At 39.2% G+C, this 16,520-nt stretch overlaps 1 protein-coding gene across 2 annotated transcripts; it reads left to right on the plus strand.

Moving 5' to 3' along the window:
- Positions 1-4,616: 4,616 nt before the first annotated feature.
- Positions 4,617-16,477, plus strand: il21r.1 (interleukin 21 receptor, tandem duplicate 1). Of its 2 annotated transcripts, none has more exons than XM_005744069.1 (10): positions 4,617-4,763; positions 7,539-7,744; positions 8,036-8,117; positions 8,372-8,483; positions 9,618-9,793; positions 10,231-10,364; positions 10,479-10,665; positions 10,839-10,914; positions 12,212-12,305; positions 14,995-16,477. In XM_005744069.1, the coding sequence occupies exons 3-10, from the start codon at positions 8,057-8,059 to the stop codon at positions 15,700-15,702; spliced, it is 1,548 nt and encodes a 515-aa protein (XP_005744126.1). In that variant the 5' UTR covers positions 4,617-4,763; positions 7,539-7,744; positions 8,036-8,056; the 3' UTR covers positions 15,703-16,477. The 2 variants fall into 2 exon arrangements, with proteins under 2 accessions (XP_005744126.1, XP_005744127.1); XM_005744070.1 differs by lacking the exon at positions 4,617-4,763 and adding an exon at positions 6,610-7,078.
- Positions 16,478-16,520: the final 43 nt, after the last annotated feature.

Here is a 16,520-nt window from a genome sequence, read left to right on the forward strand (position 1 = left end):
TTTGTTTTTTTTTAATATAACTATATGACAAAGATTATGGGTTGCTATAAAGTACAGATCATCCGAGAAATTTACACTTCAGTTTTTGTGAGTGATTGTGGTTTCTGGCTCTAAGAAAAACAAATGGCCTGAGGCTTTAAATTGGTCATCCCATTTTATGTATATAGTCTGTGGGTTTAGCTAACGACTGGCAGCCATGACCAAGATTCTTGTAGTGACCTCTGGCCTGGTTTCCTATTTGTGGCTATAGATCAAAAATTAATTAAAGCATCTCCATCTCACATTATCCCTGACATCCTCCTCTGCCACACCAACCCTCTGCATGTCCTTCGCTACAACCACGAAGTTTCTGTGGTTTCCTGTTTTCCTCCTTCCTGGCAACTCAATCACTTAATAACTCAATGTCCCTCTGCACACGTTCAAACCATCTCAGTAAAGTCAATATTATTTACTTAGTATGTTTAAAACCTTTACATTGAAAACAAAAATAAAAATAAAGACAACGCTGTAGTCATAGTTTTTAGATGTAGACTACAATACATTAAAAATATTTCGAAAAAACTCTTTGCACCTTTGTCTATTTATGAGCAACGGTTTCTCTGGAGAAAAAGCCCAAATGAAGAGAAAAGACACTGCAGAATGTGGACATGACGGTGAATGCAAGGATGAGACAAAGTCTGTCCAAAAACAGTGACTCGCCCCCATCTCTAACAAAAAAGATGAAAGCATTAGCATAAGAAACACGAGTTCCTGCTGTAGTTGGCCAGTTTAAAAAGTAACAAGTGGGTTTTAAATAAAAGGTATGCAAACATCTCGTCTTAGTCAACTGCAGTAAGATGGTGAGTCAGATAACATGTTTGCTTTTAGTGTGCACTTCAGAAATCGTGTTGGCCTGAATCCAAATGATTTTTTAAATTTTAGTCTCTCTGTCATTTGTCCAATGTCAGAACAAAATCATGTGAGTTTTTCTCAAGGTTACGATTGACTCAGTCATTTTGATCATTCGCTGTCAGGTGATCACATTCATGCATCACATTAAACGATCGTGGCTCAAGAGTTGGGTGTTCGTCTTGTAATCGGAAGGTTGTCGGTTCGAGCCCCGGCTCAGACAGTCTCGTCGTTGTGTCCTTGGGCAAGACACTTCACCTACCGCCTACTGGTGATGGCGCGATATGGCAGCCTCGCTTCTGTCAGTCTGCCCCAGGGCAGCTGTGGCTACAACTGTAGCTGCCTCCACCAGTGTGGGAGAGTGAATGAATAGTGGTATTGTAAAGTGCTTTGAGGGGTCCCGAAAAGCGCTCTATAAATGCAATCCATTATTATTATTAAACATGTTTCACATCAATAAAAGCTTTTGTGTCTCAGCTCATGAACAAGGTGACGCTGAATCATGTGAGCATGTCATTTTAAGTGGGAGCAGATGGAGTTGGAAACACTTCTAGAATAATTTAGAAGTGCAATATACAGATCTCTTGAGTGCCTGTCTCTTCTCCTTCTGATCAGTCGTCAGCTGCTTGTTTCTCTTCCAATCTGTCCATCTTCACTTTCCACTGTCACTTGCGTGTTTGTAGCGTCTGCCGCTCCATCCGTCCATCTCTGCATTTTTCCTCATTCCCTCCATCTCTCCCTCCCACCCCTTCATTACCCCCCCCCCACCTCAGCACAAGGCTGTCAGAGTTTTAGGGATTCGGTGAGCTGTGAAATCGCACAAATTGCTGTTGCTTTGCGTCTGGCCCAGCAAGAGAGAGAGAGAGGGAGAGAGAGAGATTTTATGCTTCAACACTTCTGAACCTGAATCCCCCCTCCCTGGCTGACCCTTCCTCCCCTTATTCACTCAGACATGGACAAGCACACGCACAGCTGCAACACCGCGTTTCTGCCCACTACAACCCAAACACCCTCCCCCGGCACACACACACACAGTCAACTTCTTCACCCCACCATTACCACCACCTCTGAGCATGTAACAGCACCACCGCCTTTGCCACCCTCACGGTAAAGACACCTCCACCACTTTGCTTTAGTGTGCGGGTCACTTCACAGAACAACTCAACGAGAGCCTGCAGCCCTCGAGAGGGATAAAAAGCCTTCTCAACCTGAGGAGTGCTGTTTCAGCCACCTCGACTAAAAAGAGCAAACTCCCCCTCAACCTCACCCCCCAACACACACACACTGTGCCCCCAGGAGCACCTCTCAGATATGACAAAACTGACAAAGGTCACAAACATACATGTTGTAACTGTTTTTGAACTCTTTTTTAAATGATTTCTTTGGTTTTCTTGTTGCCATTGAGAAGTGTGTGCCACACAATGTGGACGGGCAAAACTTACACTTTTTGGTCTCTGGTATTCTTTTGTTTATTCAAAATACTGTGAAGACTACTTTTAATTTACAGTGTCTTAGTTAGGTTAGATTTGACCTTGTGCAGCAGTGGTAAATAAGACACAATGGGCTCAAAGCAACAAATAACAAACATTACAATTCAAAGTCAAACTAAAGAAGGAACAAAGTCAAACTAAAGAAGGAACAAAGTCAAACTAAAGAAGGAACCAGCAGTTTGTGGATTGTTTTCATTTTTAAAACGTTTTGAATTAAAATAAACACCCCCCATAAAAACACTACGTGAATAACTTTTCTTGTTATTCACTAAAATAAGCACGGCGGTGTGCTGATTAGCACTGTCCCCTCACAGCAAGAAGGTTCTGAGTTGGACTCTCCCACCTAGCCAGGGTCTTTCTGTGTGGAGTCTCCATGTTCCCGCCATGCCTCCGTGGGTTCTCTCAGTGTACTCCAGCTTCCTCCCACAGTCCAAAGACATGCAATTAGTGGGGTTAGATTAACTGGTGAATCTAAATTGCACATAGGTGTGAATGGTTGTGTGTCTCTTTGTGTTACTACCCCTGTGACAGACTGGTGACCTGTTCAGGGTGTACCCACCTCTCGCCCTATGGTAGCTGGTATAGGCTCCAGCCCCCCTACAACCCTGTTAAGGTTAAGGGGAAGAGAATGGTTGGATGGTAAGTCTTGCTTTCAGTATCCTGTTACGGAAAAGACACTTTTCCTCTGTTTTGGATCCCTTTTCACTATTCTGTGTGAAAAATGAATAAAACCTGAGTAATGAGTCACTGGTGCAAACACAAACTATTAAAATAAACAATTAAATTAATATCTGTGTGTATGCACAAAAAGAAATAAAGCTGTAAAACTACTTGTGGTTTTACTTCCCATAAAACAAAACTGTCTATACTGCCACCCAGTGGAAAAAGTTGTCTATTGCTCCAGGCGGAGATCTTGTCACACGAAACTTTTGCTTTATGGTCGCTCTGAAAGGAAAAGTCTGAAACATTTGAGTTTGAAACACCTATTCTGTCTATTTTTTTTATTATCTATCTTATTAACATTATAATTTATATATGCATATGCGTGCATGTATAAAATAAGAACTCTGCAGACTTCAGGAAAAAAATTAATGAAACAATGAAGTTGATTAGACTTTCCAGGAGTTTCTCTGACTACTGTTCCGCATTTATCGTTATGAAAATATTTTTAACACCTCCAAATAAAAATATTTCAAGATTTTTTAAGAACTTCATAAACCTGCAAGTTTACATAAGTAAAATTTAAAGGGACGAGCAACGGTAGATGCGGATATTTGTAAGTAATCACTTTCAGGGACAAATGATGAGCATACATAACACAAACATAAACATAAAGAGCAAAAGCGTTTTAACAGATGGGATGGTGAATTGTTTAAGACATATCTACTACCGAGATGCAATGTTCTTCTTCTTCTCGTGTATTATTAACAGTTTTGTCACATGAAAGTTTGGGGCTATCCAAAAACAAAGGGACAGAGAAGGGGAATAACATCGCCACAAAGGACATGTCACGAGTTTCCCTGTATGACTGGGCATCAATCTTTATTTATACAGGGAAAATTCCCAAACCATACTTAGTCTTCTAGTTTAATCTTTTTTTACTTTCTTTCTTCAGCAACTCTAAGACTGAGCTCAGCACTTTACCAAAGTGTTTTTGTTTTGTTTTGTTTTTACTATAGAGAGAATCATGAAATGGAAAAATAACACAATGACAAAAAGTATATTGCTGATTGGTACACACAGCAAAGAGTGTTGCACTTCCACCGTGGAGGTGCAAAACTTGCAAAGTAAGAAGCAAGCTAGAAAGGAAAGGTGCAGCAGAAGGAGGAAGCTGATCTCAAGAGGTGAGGTCTGAGAACCTCTTTACCTCCCAAATACATGTGCAAGAAAAAATACAAATCATGACTAATATATAGTATAATATTATCAATTTTTGCTTCAGCACCACATTAACTTAGTTTAACTGACATATTAATTAAATGTTTAATAGACATTAAATATTAACTTTTACTAGAGCATTTTACATCCGTCTCCAGACACGCCAGAGTCTCCTGAATGTCTCTCACTAATAAAATCAAAGGTTGTCAAGTTGTTGCTGACTTATTTTGGCCCGTTTGTTACGGTGGAATTTGGTAACTTTAAGGAATGTCGTTGCTATAACGAGACTGGACCACACATGGGCGCTGTGTATTTCATATAGGGTCTGTAAACTGATAAACTGATAGGAAGGGGCTGGTACGTGCACCAAAGGTTCTCTTCCACTTTTTGGATTCTCAGTCTCCAAAAAAGTTTGGAGTCAAAAACGTCTCAGAGTCTCCCGGTAGATACAAATATCGTGTCTGAAAACAAGAGGTTCTCTTTAAAAAAAAAGCTGCTAATAAATTGGTGAGTACTTTCAACAGGTAATTACGTGAAATTACATGAATGTCAGGTGGTGGTGACGGGATGGGGGGGGGGGAGAGAGAGAAATTATAGAGCAAAATTTTAAAAATTAAAAAAGCAACGAAAAGAAAGAACTGCTGGGACAAAACGAGTCTCAACATGAGTCCACAAAGTGAAAACGAAACGAGGAAAACATCGTTGCGGGCTTCCCCGGTGAGTACATGAACCATATCCAAAATTAGGTCTGCGCGTACTGTAAGAGTGTGTCGCGCGAAAAAAAGGCCCGCCAGTAAAGCCACGCATGCATTAAAACAAAACAAAAAGAAAAACAGTTTTACATATTTTATTAATATCATATTTAAACTGTTATAATATGATTAAATGCAATTTAACCGCTGGCTTTCACAGCCGTGGTTTGTGTGCTACTATTTTCACATCTCTGATAACTAACATGGTGGCTCTTTTAATGTGACTCCTGAACGCCTTTTATAAGCTATAAGCTGAACCTTTTATATTTGTTCGATAAAAACGCAAATGTCCACGTAAAAGCTGGGAAACGCAGCAGAAGCAGATTTCAAGTGTCGAATTATTTTAAAAATAAGCAGTGCAAGTCTGAATTCACTGCCTTTTGCTTTTTTGCACATACTCTCTAGTTTCTAAGGAAAGAAGAACCAGAACTCAGTTAATGTGTTGGTCAAATCAGCAGTTCACATTAAAACCTGGGGGGGCAGGGGGGTTTAAAGTGACGCTCATGTACAGCGCCCTCCAGTGACTATGGAGCGTTTGTGCAAGCCTCAGCAGCTGCGTGTAAACATTTCCTGATCAATCATTTTTCAATACAGAACAGCGGAGCAGTTTATTGGATTTAGGTTTTGAAATTTACAACAAGGTAAAATATAATAATTAAAGTATATTTTCTGACAGAGCAAAAATAGGAAGAACAACCTTGTGTCTCGTGTTACACTCGGTCACAGCCCAAGAAGAGGCGAGACCAGATAAAGTGGTAACTTCAAAAATGATACTTTGTAAAAACATATTTGTCAGTGGTGTAAAGCGTACACGTACACATGGCAGAGTGTGTCTAAAACACAGAATCGTGCTGTTGCTAAGCTGGTGAACATCTGAAGGCTGGCTGTCACTGCAGGAAGGAAGACGCTCTTATATTGCTGCTCAGTTACCTGCTGCAAAACAAAGCACAGAACACAACAAACGAAGTGGAGATGCCTAGAGATCAACACAGCTGTTATATGAATGTGATACTACCCGGCACATCTATATACTGATGATTTTCTCTTGTATCAAAAACGTAAAGCACTTCTCACTATAATGCAGAGCTCTGGGAAATCTAAAAGGCCAGCAGGCCCACTGCAAAGACAAATCAACTGTCTTTTAGATTTATAAAGAAAGCGATCTATGTGCAAAACACAACAGGATTGTCCTGTGTCTGAATTTTTATAAGTAAAAGGTCTAAATATACTATTCGTGTTGTGTGTTAGCAAAGAGGGCTGCACATCAGCTGGAAATTTGTGCCCGGTGTTTTCACTCCCATTTTCTCAGCTGCATGATTTCATAAGATTAAACTTGGTAGATTTTGTCTAATCATGCTGAGAAACATGTGGACAGACAGACAAACCACACAGGAATTACAGGAGCCATCGTCACTTCTTTTCCTATTTACATTTAGGTGTCTAACCGCTAAATGGTGGTTAGTGTTTTGTTTGAGAGTTGCACTTGAGGAAGAGGAAGACGAGCAGTGCTGCTTTCAGTGAATGCTCGGTTTGCTTGTCAAAGCTCCATTTTGCTAATAATTTGGCTTTAGCCCTTACTAACCTTTAGACTCTTCAGACAGAGTAATAAAGAAAGATATATGACTGTGCAAACGTATTGTTTATTGTATTATGCACGACTTCCCTTGCACATCTCTTGCATGTTTCTTTTTTTATTTTGTTTGCCTGTCCTGTCCGGCACTGGAGCAATCAGAATTATCGTCTGAAGGCTTTAGAAGAAGTCATGGGGTGAAGTGATATTTTAAGCTTTGCTCTGTTCCACTGACTCTTTGTTATTTTTTTCACTGTTGTCTTTTAACCTAGTTAAAGACACTGCAGATGCTTGGCTTTGTGTAATTGTGTGGTAAAATGGCATTTGGATTTGACTAATATTGATACAATGACATTAAATAGACATGTCTGCACACCCACACGGTGATGTCAATCTGATTACACCCCCCTGATATAAAGCTTGATACTGTGCTCTTTTATATTTAAGATAATAAACTGTTTACACCTGGAATGCGACTCGAGAAAGATGCTATTAAATGGGTGAGCTGCAAATATTTAGAGCTAATTTGATTACTGAAAGCGAGTGCCGAGGGGCTCAGCATCAGCATTATGACTCATATGGCTAGACGTATTGCAGTTTGCTGGAATCTTCTAAAAAAGCCCCAATTAAGTGTTATTAGGTGGTAAGTAGGTGTGTGATGGGGTCTTTTGGAAGGTGTCAAAATTATTACAGGAATGAAACAGATTTTTGGTTATGTTTTGAACAAATGATGCATTATTAAAGTTATATTATTATATGATATTCTTCTAAGAGTAAAACATTTTACGACAGTCGGCAAAAGAATAAAATGTTCTGGGGTTCTAAATATGCTAAAATGGATTCACCCCTCGGTCTTCAAAAATCTATTTTTGTCCTGCTTTTTGTTAAAATTAGGTGACACAAATATGGCAGCATTGTCTTGATGATAATTTCAGTTTCCTGTTGACGTTTTCTCTCTAGTTATCTGTTGCATATTCATAGTGGTGGGAAGCACCACACTGACTCTGCTCAAAGAGTCTGAAACCACATCCTTAGTCACGCTTGTGACTATGACGCCCGACAGCCTCAGCTTTGTTCCGCTTGGCGTTCTCACACAGACATCAGCGCATCTGTGACTCTGACGCTTCGCTCACCGGTAAAGTTGCTGGAGTTTTAATTAGAATACGGTAAGATCATAATTTATTTTTCTCAGTGAAAAACTGAAAATGCCGAGATTATGATCATCCAGTATTAATTTGATTCTTTTTGGATTTTGAATTTGTTAAGAAAAGTATACGGTGTAGTGTTCTTGCTAAACCTGATGCTCATCTCGTCAGATATTCATCTTTAGCCACTTACCCACTTTGTCCAAGTTTAGAAGTCAGTTACAAAAAAGCTATTTATTTATATCTTTTTAAAACACTTTTTTTCTGCCACACAACCACAGCTTTTTCTAAATTCTTCTGTGTTTAATGCAGCTGTTAGCAGCGGGTGGCCCCATGGCTCCCCAACATGTGTTCTTTTTCTTGCTGTGGTGCCTCGCTCTTTTCCTTCATGGAGGTAAGCAAGCTCTTTGTAATCTTTTTGTTTTCTTACTTCATTGATTTCTGTAGTTATTGATCCATTTATTGTATTTCGGATGCGCTGACTGTACGCTGTGGGTTTGTCTCGTCGTGGTTTTTGTGGCTACATTTTTTATTAAAATTAATTTCTTCAATTGAGTAAAACTGAGTAAAACTGCAAAAAAAGAAATGCTTTGATTTTGAAGAATATTGTTAAACTGGAAAACTAATAAATGTTAATGTTTTTTTTAGCATCTACATCATTTTGCAATGTCACCTGCTGGACAGACTACGATGAGTTGTTGAACTGTTCGTGCGCAGCCTCTGTGCCGATGAATCCCCTTAACATCAGTGTCATTTGCAGGTAAAAGTTGCAGTGTGGCTATTTATGCAAACACTTTGTGGAGGCTTGTTTGAAATGATTGATTGGTTTATGCATTACCAGCTTCAGTAACTTTTTTATGGTATAGATGTGTTGTCAAATCGTCCAGTTTTAGTGCATAAACTGATTTTCATCTATTTGCCATAGTTGGCATGAGGAGCTGATCGACCAGTGTTGCATTTATACCAGTGTTTATGAATTTAATACAACAATAATAGGCTATCTTAGACTTTATTTCTTGGTCAATCTAACCACAAGTGGACACATCAGAACTTTCTTGTGTCTATATCATTTGGGTCCAAAATTCCCTGACTTTTGGTGTCATTTCAACTAGAAGGTCGAGGATCTCCCCTGCACACTTTGCTTAGGGAGAATTATGCAAAAAAGTTTTCCCATCTAATGTGTGTGTAGCCCTACAGGCCACTCCAACTGGTGACACTGACATCGCAATTTGTGACTTGCAATAGGGTGCAGGAGATGCCAATGAAGGACCACCACGTCCTGCACTGATGACGTATTTTGTTGTTGGGGTCTCGTTGGGGACACATCAGGACACATTAGCTTTTAGTCTACAAAGCAACCCTACTTAGCCTATTGGTGGTTGTTTACACTTGTACGAACAGCCGTCTCTGTGTGAACTGATTGCCCAAGATGGGTTTAAAACAAGTGTAAGCCTTTAATCGTTATCTGTATGTCACAGAAAACAGGTGGCACAAACAAACATTTTTAGATTTATGTCTCATTAAAGAGACATTATGTAGCATACAGTGTATGTACCAGAGAGACAAACTGCACTCCCTGGCGGCGACACTGTTTCAACACCACTGAAGTTTTAATCGCTTTAGTTCATATTCATTATATTTATTAAATATTTAGCGCTCCTCAGCTGATCAGTTGATGCTTTTCTTTTTCATATATGATAATACAAATAAAAAATGTTTGGGTTTTTAAAAATCACTTTAAATATTTAACAGTGGGCTTCAAAAAATGTTAATGGGCTAATGAATATTTATGTTTTTATTCAGGTGTATTTTGCTTATAGAAATATTAGCGCATGACTGAACCACCTGCAAATCATCAGGACACCATTAAAAACAGTCAGTTTTGTTTTTTTAGGGGTGAAGATGAAGACGTTGATGGCAGCTGTGTTATCCGTCCGCCTCAGTCCTGGTGTCAAATTGATAAGCCCTTTATTGATGTTGCATCAGTTGGAACAGTCTGCAGCACGACAGTCAGTGAAGAAGGCAGCTCATTCATAAATGAGTCATCCAGCTGGAACCTGAGTGAAGTGGGTAAGTAAAACTGATAACTCCTCAGTCTGACATTTCACTATTTGTCATCTCTGCTGAACACATAAAAAAGTCATCAAAACTGTTACAGAAAACAGCCTGTTGGTCCTCCAGTGACATTTCAGTCGCATCAAAATGTGTGTTAAAGACAAATTAAGGCATGTTAAATATGTTCCCTATTTTGGTTATAGGCGTATGGTTATTGATCACCCTCCATACATTAAACAATTTTCAACACAGATTGAGAGTTCAAAAAATCCAGAAGTTACCAGAATCATTCTGGCAACTTTCCCAATTTACCCGAATTGTTGTTTGCCGGTGAATGCCCACCTGTCTTTTTTATACTCGAAATTAAAACAAAAGCTAAAAATAATGTTCAGCTGCCATTTCTGGGCATGCACACATTTTCATAATATTCCCCTGGGGCTTTGTTTTCACAGTGAAACTTAAGCCTCCTTTAAACGTTCAAGTTGAAAACGCAGCGGAATTCTACAACATAACCTGGAGCCATGACAACGCCGCCGACTGCCTCAGATACAGAGTCCGCATAAGAACGAGCGAAAACTTGTTGAAGGTAATAGCAATATAAAAACCAATAACTTGGACGTGAGATTGAAAAAAACATTACTGTGAAATTTCTCAAAAATTCTCACAAAATTCTGATGTTTTTTTATTTTGTTCCTAACAGGATCCAGTTTTCTCCAAGGAAAGAGTGTCAGAAATGCAAATTCTGATAAACCACAATGAACTACAACCACATACCAATTATACTGTGGATGTTCAAGCCACATTTTGTCCTAAATATGCCCTTCAGGGTCCATGGAGTGAATGGAGTTCCACTACAAACTGGAAAACAGAGGCGTTAAATGTCAAAGGTAGCCTTAATGTTCAAAGTAGCATCAATATTGAAGGTGAAAACGTATCCGAATTTATTTGAAAGTGTTTTATGCGTTTACGTTCTGCATGTGTCTTCGTGCATACACTTCAGTAACAGGAAGGGTGTCATTTGTTTGTCTAAGACTAAAAATTTTAAATGCCTTCTTTCCAGGTACTTGGTGGCACATCTTCCTGCCCATCATTATGGCCTTCTTTTTTTGCCTGTGTCTGTGTTATTCACAGAAAACGTAAGTATTTGAAACACTGTTTTGTTTGTCTTTTCTTTTTTAAACCCCAGCAAACAATCACGATTAAAAACGTAATCGTTTGCATTGTCAGATTTCCGCTGAAACTTCATTAATTGCACAAAAAAGAAATAACTCAGCAGAGTTGAAACAATTTAATACTGGAGGTCAACAGTAACGCTTCCAGTAAATGATTAACAAAGCTTTAATCTGCATTTTCCTGGCATCACCTCCCACATATAGAAAAACCACTGCAGCATGTACGTGTGCAGCTCTTGCACTGAAAAGGCTAGCAGACATAGGAAGTTATGCAGAGCATCAGTGTCAGAGAACCGAGAACACCTCGCTTATCAAGTGCACACGGTTACAAGAAACCTACACAAGTTCACAAAAGCACATGAACTCTGTGCTTACATTTGTTCTGTTTGTTTTTTTGCTTTCTCTTTCTTACCTGTTTCAAATAATGATGATGAAATGTTCTTCTCAGTGGAGTGATCACACCTTTTGATATTGGGTTTTTGAAATTATTCTAACGCATCTCTCTCGGGTACAGATGAATGGCTAACACTGTGCCAGTGGCTAACACAGTGTTAGCCACTGGCACAGTGTTAGCCACAGCTGAAAGTGATTCTACACTGATAAACCTTGAACGATCAGTTTTAGTAGAAACAGTTTCAGGGACAAACTGTTGGATTCAGCTTTGTTTTAAACCTGTGGCTTGTTTTATACAGAAAAATGCTCCAAGTGACACGACATGTGACACTATGTCACATGTCATAATTATTGCAGAGAGCTCTATAATAAAAAAAAGTCCTTTGTTATCATTCCAGCCCAGAGAATCATCTCAGTTTAGGCAACAAACAACGCTGAAACGTGCGTCAAAGTTTTCCTCGTCTTACGGCGGTAAAGAATCCTTTCAAAGAATAAATCTAAATCCAGACAAGGATTAGTCGGGTCAAGTCGCAGCACGGTTAACAACTTTCAAGTGTTCATTTTATAGAAAGGAAAATTTTCTCTACTACTAATAAACTTATCATTTTGTCTTATAGATAACAAATAGTCAAATAGCAAGATGTGACTAATGAATTCTGCTTAACTCTGTACAGTCTTTCACATGAAATCTGTTGTGTTATCAGCATTTCTAGTTTGTAGCTGTTGCCTTTGACCACAGCTTCATAACTGCTCAGCTCACGTACTGAAAACGAAAATCACCTCCATAAGACGTGACACTGAGCTATAAATGTCATTTTCCCTTCTCTGCCTGTTGTTTGGTATTAAAATCATTTCACATTTGTCTCAGGTATTGGCAGAGAAAACTTCAGGTGATTACGTACATCCCGAGGCCGGATGAGTTTTTCAAACCCCTGTATCACAACTACGAAGGGAACTTCAAGGTAAGACAGCAAAACAAGGTCACTCATTGCGTTTTTGTGTAATTTCCAAATTAAGCCAGCAGGTGCTGCCACAGGGGGGACTTTCTGCACATCTGGACCCTGTTTTGTGGGACTTTCCCCAGACTTCACACTAAGGGACTCCGTGATGTGAATGAGTCAGTGTGTAGGGGCTTCAAGAACCTTTTCAGATATCAGTATGAAATCTTGTGGGTTGATATTTGTGTATAAAAGTCAAACCTGTTCCACCCCAGTGGAAAATACCACCGGTGAATCTATTTTGATCTTTGATTTGACATAGTATTAGACTAAAAACTGCCTGCTCTTCACCTGAAAGGCACACAAGTGAAAAGGTTGTGGTTTGCACTTTTGAAATAGTTTTGCTGTTTCTTTATGAATCGCTTCATCTTCTATTACCCTGTGTATTTACCCTAATGTGATTTATGCTATTTTTATTTCTAAGCTTAGGGAAATGTTGATCGTTATTTCTCCCTTTTCTTTATGTTAACTCATTTCAAATCCAAGCGGATAGAGTCTGCACTGTATTTCTAAATAGCTAGGTTAAAACGTCTCTTACATAAAGCACCTTATCATGTCTGCTTTTGCTTCTCATTTGCTGCTTCTTTAGAATAAAAACAATCCATTACAGCAGCTTCACCACATCTCGCTTATAAAGGAGTGTAGAGCACATTGAAAGAACCTGCTAGTATAATTTAAACATACCTTTAAAATAGACCTTTTACCGCAGAACGGTTCTTCCATTGCAAATGTTCCACATCCCCAGAAAGTATAAAATTAGCCCCGCAGCAATCTTGGTGACAGACCAAAAAAAAACCACACCTCCGCCTCAGTTCTCACTCTAGTTGATGAATTTCACCCGAGTACGAGCAACAAGTTGAATTTATTAGCTTTGGCCATGAATGCAGTTGCACACATTGTTCAGTAGAGTGCGCTGCTGCAGCAAATGTCAAAAACAACATCAGGCAAGAGGAGATTATTCTTACTTGGTTTGATAAACAGTAATTCTTTTATTTAACTTTGAGGAATGTAGCTGATAACATACAAGATATAGTAGTTTAAAATTACAACTTTTAAGTTACTTATTTAAACCTATTTGTACAGTTACTTTTGTTTTGGAAACAGAGTCAATGTTGACTGCATACTGTCCCGCTGTTACTCTTTATTTGGCACCAGTTCTTATCAGAAGGTGGCAGTATTGTTATTGGTAATTGAACCTTTTTCGGGGGGGCTTAAAACACACTTTACTGCAAACCACATTCACCTATTCCCACATGCTTTCATATAGAATGCCTAGGGTGCTTTAAGCACCAAACAGAGTTGATTATTTTGCTCAAGGAACATTTGAGGAGGGGGGCTTCGCACTGCTTCCCTTCTAATTGTTGGGTAACCCACTCCACCGCCACTTACCCACTTTAAGTTCTTAAAAACAATCTTTGATTTTAAAGACAGTGTAGTCTTTTTTCCTTTCTTTCCGTCCTTCTTTTTTTGACTCTGTATTACGTCTTTCTCTCAGATATGGTTGTAGTTTGTTTGCAGTGTCTTTCACCCTTGTGGTGCAGAGTGCTTCCTTTCTCTCAGCGATTTTAAAAAGATTGTTGTGCTGAAGAGCTTTTTTTCCAGGATGTGGTGGCCTATGCTTTGAGAAACTGATTCATGCTTATCTGGCCATCAGCTTGCTGCAAGCCAGTGGTAATTGCAGAAAGTTTACACCTCATTGCCACATATGGGTTGCTGTAAAGTAATGTGCATTTTAAGAAAGAGACATACTTTAATAGTGCATTAAAGTAAGAATCACTAATATTTTCTTAGAGGATAGGACAAATATGCTCCTTTTGAGCTACTCCTGCAGTCTTTCCACATGCGACTAGTCACAGCTTAATTCCTGTTTGTCTAGTTTGCTAAAAAAAATAATGATTTCTAATGGCTAAAATGTCAGATATTTTCAAACTGTATTTGTATTAGTAGGAACAAAAAATTTCAGGACCTGTACCATTTTAACATTTCTGGTCCTGGCACTAACAGTTAAATCTTTTGATCCTGTGAAAGCCCCAGACACTTAGGTACTTGTCCGGATGTCTCAACCACACTTGCAAAAGAACCTAAGATAAGGACAAGGTTCTCAACATTAAAGCAAACTTGTTTTGCTTTTTTAAAAGTAAGTATTAGTTCTTTGGTAAAACATGGTAACAGTGAAAATACTGAAATCCATTATCTACCACAAAAGTCAAATGAACTGATATTTCCGCCAGCAGTCTGGCAGCTTTGCTCTCCTCTGGGACCTCCCCATCCTTCCACATACATACACTGAAAGCTGGAGGTGGGGAGAGAAACGGCAAGACCCCCACACATTAGAGCAATGATAATAGATATGATATTCAAATGCAAAAACTTCCTGAGTGGAAAAGTGGATGTAGTGGGTTGTAAAGCAGCTTCTGCACGACCTTTTGGATGTGCAGAAGGGTAGCAGCATGCTTGGCAGGCACTCACACTACAGCCAGTGAATGACACTGTTAGGAAAGAGAGAAAGACTTTTAATTCTCATGCAAATCATTTGGTGCACACTGTTTCCTTGAGAAGATGACAAAGCACACTCTTAAACATTCAGCTGACACTTTTTAGCATTTCTTTAGTCCAGCATTTTGATGTTTTCCCCTTTTTTTTTCTCTTACAGGAATGGGTGAAGCCTGTATTCAGTGAATATGATTACCTGAGGATCAGTCCAAATGTTCAGATGATGAGTGAGAAGCAGCATGACATACTTCACTGGAGCGACGAGAAGCAGCGAGACAATGAGGACAACGAGACGAATCAAGGTGGCGACATCCACCACATGCTGCAGCCTCACAGCAACATGCTGCTGCACTTTCCAGACGGTGACAGTTCACAGGGCAACAGCCACTCCACTGGACACATCTCCATCCATACTGTAACCTTATCTGGAGAAGATTTTGATGAGGAAGTTACATCACAGAGCTCCCTCAGAAGTTACCAAGATGGAGCAAGCTTGGGTTCCTTTGAGGAAGACAACAGAGAGCATGCCAGCTATGCTTTAGAGGAGCCTCACATGTCCAGGATGAACAGACAAAGTGGGGTATTACCACAGCATGAAAACCGCATATCCAATGACCTACTAGTGGAAAACCTAAACTTCCAGCCTCACGATCAGTTTAATGAACCAGAGAGGGTATCCCTTGACTCGTTTGAGCAGTCAGAAGATGGCTACCCTCATGTGGACCTGGACACAATTGATAGTGGTTTTGGGGAGTGTGGCAGCCCCGGAGCATCAGACTCAAATACAGCAGATCAGATCAACTCTGATTTATTTCATCAGCACACGAACTCAAATTCAAATTATGTCAAGCAGTGGATGATAATGTAGCACTATTCAAGAAGACTCAAGCCACCTGGAGAATGAACTCCATGAATCACAATGATTCAAAGTCGACTGACTGCTACCGTTTCAGATTGTTGGGCAGTGGGGCACACGTTTATTTAAGACTTGGATTTGTTGATGATATTTGAATTAGAAAAAGAACCTAGTTGAGTGGTCATGCTGTAATGTTGTGTATTTTTTATAGTTGAATGTTTGTTTTCTTGCACTATAGTCTTGTTCCGTTATTTTAAGAGAACAGCTCCAAGGGAGAGGAGAGAGAGAGAAAGAGACTCTATGCGTGAATATATCAGTAGATAAAAATAAATGAAATAAATAATATTTAATAAAAATACAGTGATTCTGTGAAATGCAAATTCATTTACATACATACTTATAAGTGTTGATTTAATTTAAAAATAAAATGCTGCAAAAGTCTGATTATTTCCATGCTGACTCAACAGAATTTAACAAATCCTCAATCAAAATTCTGCTTTGATTTAGATTGCCTGAACATTTTTTGAAATCCAATTATTTTCTCATGGTCATGCATGCTTTGTTAGTTTGTTACTATCAAAGCATGGTTTGTTAGCATGCATGCTGCCTTATCAAGATATTGATAATGTCTGTTTTCCTTGCAAATGCATTTTGGCAGAAACCACTGAAAGTCCTGCTTTGTGCAATGTCAGACAAAAGTGCAAATTTGGAGCAAAATGTTATCTGAGGATGATTATTTCACTGGTCTTCATCTCATTCATCAGCAGGAAGGAGACAAATGCGTCAGAAAAACTTCATCTCCTGTTGTAAAGAGTCTGCTTGTGTGTCTT

The sequence above is a fragment of the Pundamilia nyererei genome, unplaced genomic scaffold, assembly GCF_000239375.1.
Source record: "Pundamilia nyererei isolate P.nyererei 1_Seehausen unplaced genomic scaffold, PunNye1.0 scaffold00138, whole genome shotgun sequence".
Lineage (NCBI taxonomy): Eukaryota > Metazoa > Chordata > Actinopteri > Cichliformes > Cichlidae > Pundamilia > Pundamilia nyererei.